At 43.4% G+C, this 3,704-nt stretch overlaps 1 protein-coding gene across 1 annotated transcript in view; it reads left to right on the top strand.

Annotated features, from left to right (window-relative positions):
- The first annotated feature begins 989 nt into the window (after window positions 1-989).
- Window positions 990-3,704, top strand: part of CPVL (carboxypeptidase, vitellogenic like) — an 82,263-nt gene continuing 79,548 nt past the window's right edge. The window contains 1 exon segment of the mRNA XM_019535384.1: window positions 990-1,648. Coding sequence (XP_019390929.1) covers window positions 1,366-1,648 — 283 coding nt within the window. The 5' untranslated portion in view covers window positions 990-1,365.

Here is a 3,704-nt window from a genome sequence, read left to right as displayed (position 1 = left end):
TGTGGGTGTATGCTCCACCCCCCTAAACCCAGGACTGTCTGGACCCCTGCCACTTACCTGGGTATTTTTTGTGCTTGTCACCTGTTGTGGCTGGGAAGCGTCATCATTTCCCCCTGTGGTCCCATCCCTGGGGTGGGTGGGCCGAAGTTGAGACCCTGCTCCAGGCATGCCCTTGTCACACCATGACTGGAGTAAGGGTTCCTCCTGCCCTGAGTAGCCAGTAGCCTGATGCCTAGAGCATCAGGAGATGTTCTTAAGGTTGGCTTGAATCTGCTTGGACAGAGGAAGGAATTGAGCTGAGTTCTCAGTCCACTGGGTTACTTCATAAAAGGGCACCACTTCTAGTGCCAACAATCTTATGACTATAGCAGCTTTCCATTTTGTTTCTGTCATTTTGGGCTTTTTTCCCCCCTTTTTTTAGAGTAACCAGGTATCGTATACAAAATAAAATATAATTTAAAAAACTTTTCATTTTTTATTGTATCAAGAAAAATAAAGTTCACTCGGAGTCTATTACCATTTTTTTTATTTTGTTCAGTAACCAGATTGGTTTGCTAGCAGTTATGAAAAGTTGCAAAAATATTACAGGTTGGAACAAGACACTTTGTTAAGACTTAGAATATTTTTTAGCATTAGAAAATGTCAAAACAAGTTTGCTGTTTAAGGTGAACAATTTGGTGAAACTAGTGTGAATTTGCAAAGTGTTTTGGTGTTACCAAATTAGCATGTTTTGCTTAGGAGAAAACATGTGTTGCCTAAAAATAAAATTGCTCTGAATTCATCTGGAGGCCCCATTTTGGACTTTTCTAGGCATTGTATAAGCATAAGAAAAATATTCTATTTGTACAAAACAGCTTGCAGTCTAAGTACTCTTTCTTGTATGAAAATACTCTTTTCTGTATTTTAAAAAAATACGCTTATTTATCTTTGAAAGGGAGAGTACATATTGAAACATAGCAAACACATTTAAGATCTGTTTTTTGAATGAAAAATTAATTTTTAAATGTAATATGAATGTGACCTTGAACCGTGTGAGGTGTTCAAGATCTGGATTTGAACTGTTTGGCTTTGGGCCCCCCTGAAGTTTAATGTACTGTTATTCATCTTGTGTTTTAAAAAACTTGTTTAAAGAAACATTCTATTTCTCCTTCATTAATACCAATAGAATAGACTGTCCACCTCCTGATGTTAAATAGTAGGAATTTTCTTTGCCTCTACTATATTGTTGTGGAAGCAAGAACAACTTAGGAGAGTAAAACTGATTTGTTCTGAAGTAAGTACGAGATAATGGGTGCCAGGATAATTTGTTGCCTGGAAGATTCTTCTGTCATGTTAAGATGGCAATAAAACAGAATAACTTGATAAATGATTAAGAAAACAAAGCAACTGTGGCAGATGATTCCTTTTTGTTTCAGACTTTTGGTATCTTTTCCTTTTCTAGCGGTATTAAATACCAGAATGTCTAAGGCAACTGTTTTGCTGGCTTTGCTGAGCCTGAGCATAACCTTAGAACTGGGTAGTGCCCATAAACAAAGGAGTGCTGTCCGTGGGATGGTTGAAAGGATCAAGTATGCTACACCATCAAAAGGAGACCCAGGGCAGCCACTTTTCCTTACTCCTTATATTGAAAGTGGAAGAACTGAGGAAGGTAGGAACAACTTTATAAACTACCTGCCTAGAAATATTACATCTTTCTAAGTTTTTAGTATCACTTCTTAACTTGTACCGATGACTAAGTGTCCACTACCAGTTATGGAAATGTCAAGCTATAAAGAAAGAGATTAGAGAATAAGGCAACAATACAAGTGTAATGAATTGGTCATTTGACAAGTGTAGGTATCATTAGCTGTGATGCTACATAAAACGCTAGTAAAATACTGTAGAATAGTTTTCTTGAAAGTAATGAATTCTCAGAAAATTAAGGGTCTACTATAGTCTCTGTTATTAAAGTGTTCTGTAAAGTAGCAAAACGGAAGAATAAGACTTAAGGCATACATTTAGCAAGAAAGCTTTTATCCTCTCTCATTTTAGCAATTCAAAAACTGTTTACCCTGTTTACACTAGTGCACAGATATTTAATCTTACTAAACTGCTTCACCTTACAAGAAGAGGTACCACTCTGAGAGAAGGCCAACTTTATAAAACAAACTTCTATATTTTTAACCTTTTCCTATCTCTCTTTATTGCTTTTTAAGTATGGAATGAGCCTTCTTCTCCCTAAAAGCTGTGATTGCTCTACATATGATCTGGTAGGCTTACAGTAAATTCAGAGATGAGGTGAGAACTTGAGCAGAAGTTTTATAATTTTCTTATGGCTAGAGATGGTCCAGAATATGAAATGTCCTTGAAGCTTTTCACAAAGCTTCAGTGTGAAACCCTAAGAGCCTAAAATTTAGGGAGAGCACTTTTCACTTCTCACACCTTGAATCAAGAATCAAAAGAGCTCATGATGCTTGCTCTCATTTTCCATGGTATCTTCCATGTCCACATAGACACGTTCGGGGTGGATACAGGATTTGTTCCACTGGTGTGGACAGACCGCATTGTGGAAGACTCTGGGGACTTCTTAAAGTCCCCAGAATAGGTAAGAATCTCCTCTCCCTTCCCCTTCCTGCTCAGAGTCATGTCCTCTCCTCTCCCCTTTCCCTTGTTCGCAACTGTTCTCTGCTGTCCTTGGGGTGGAGGTGAAACTTCAGAGTCTCTCCTACCCACTCCAGCCAAGCTACATAGGGGCTGGGCTCAGCTGGGGCAGAAGTGCTGGGGGGGGTTCCCTACCCTGCCTGTTCCCTGCAGGAGGAGGGGGAGGGAACTCCTCACTATGCATTGCTGCTGCCACTATCCCAGCAGAGCCTGGCTGCTATGCTGCCTGGCTGGAGTGGGGAGGAGCAGCTCCAAAGCTGCCCATGCCCTGGGACAGCAGGGAGAGCAGTTGTGTCAGGTGGGAGGGGTGGGGGGAAGGGAGAGTACATATAGGTATGGTCCCAAGGTATGGTCCAGCCCAAAAAGGAGGTGCAGCTGTGTCACTGCATCCCCTCTGGATCCATCTCTGGTTTTCACCACACTTCCATTCAGGGCCAGTTCTGGGAGGTTTGGGGGGCTATTGCCACCCCAAAATTCACCTTAGCCCCCTTGTAGCCACCCCTTCCAGAGCTGCACCTGTCTAAGCCCCCTGCCTCTGCCTTGGACCACCACCATCTGCCCAGCGCACCCCATTCTGGCCCACAGCCTGTGGGGCCTGTGTCTTGCCTTTGCTCAGCCCCCCGAATTTTCTGTCTAGCCCTCCTTAGTCCCTGCACTGGGAAGAGGCTGGTGCCACGCATTTCCATTCTAGAGGGCTGGAGAAAGAGTGGGCTTCATCATAATTTCATAGTTTCTGGGGTCGGAAGGGACCGGAGCAGATCATCGAGTCTGACCCCCTGCCATGGCAGGAAAGGGTACTGAGGCCAAACGACCCCAGCAAGGTGTACATCTAGCTTCCTCTTAAAGACCCCCAGGGTAGGAGCCAGCACCACTTCTCTTGGAAGTTGGTTTCAGATCTGAGCCACCCTGACTGTGAAGTAGTGCCTCCTGATATCTAGCCTAAATCTACCCTGTGCCAGCTTGTGACCGTTATTCCTGCTCACTCCTGGTAGTGCTCGGGGGAACAGGGACTCCCCCAGTGCCTGCTGGTCCCCTCTGACTAGTTTGTAACAGGCCACTAGATC

Source organism: Crocodylus porosus, unplaced genomic scaffold (genome assembly GCF_001723895.1).
Source record: "Crocodylus porosus isolate Cpor-Errol unplaced genomic scaffold, CroPor_comp1, whole genome shotgun sequence".
NCBI classification, from domain to species: domain Eukaryota; kingdom Metazoa; phylum Chordata; order Crocodylia; family Crocodylidae; genus Crocodylus; species Crocodylus porosus.
This window is presented reverse-complemented; position numbering and strand designations above follow the sequence as displayed.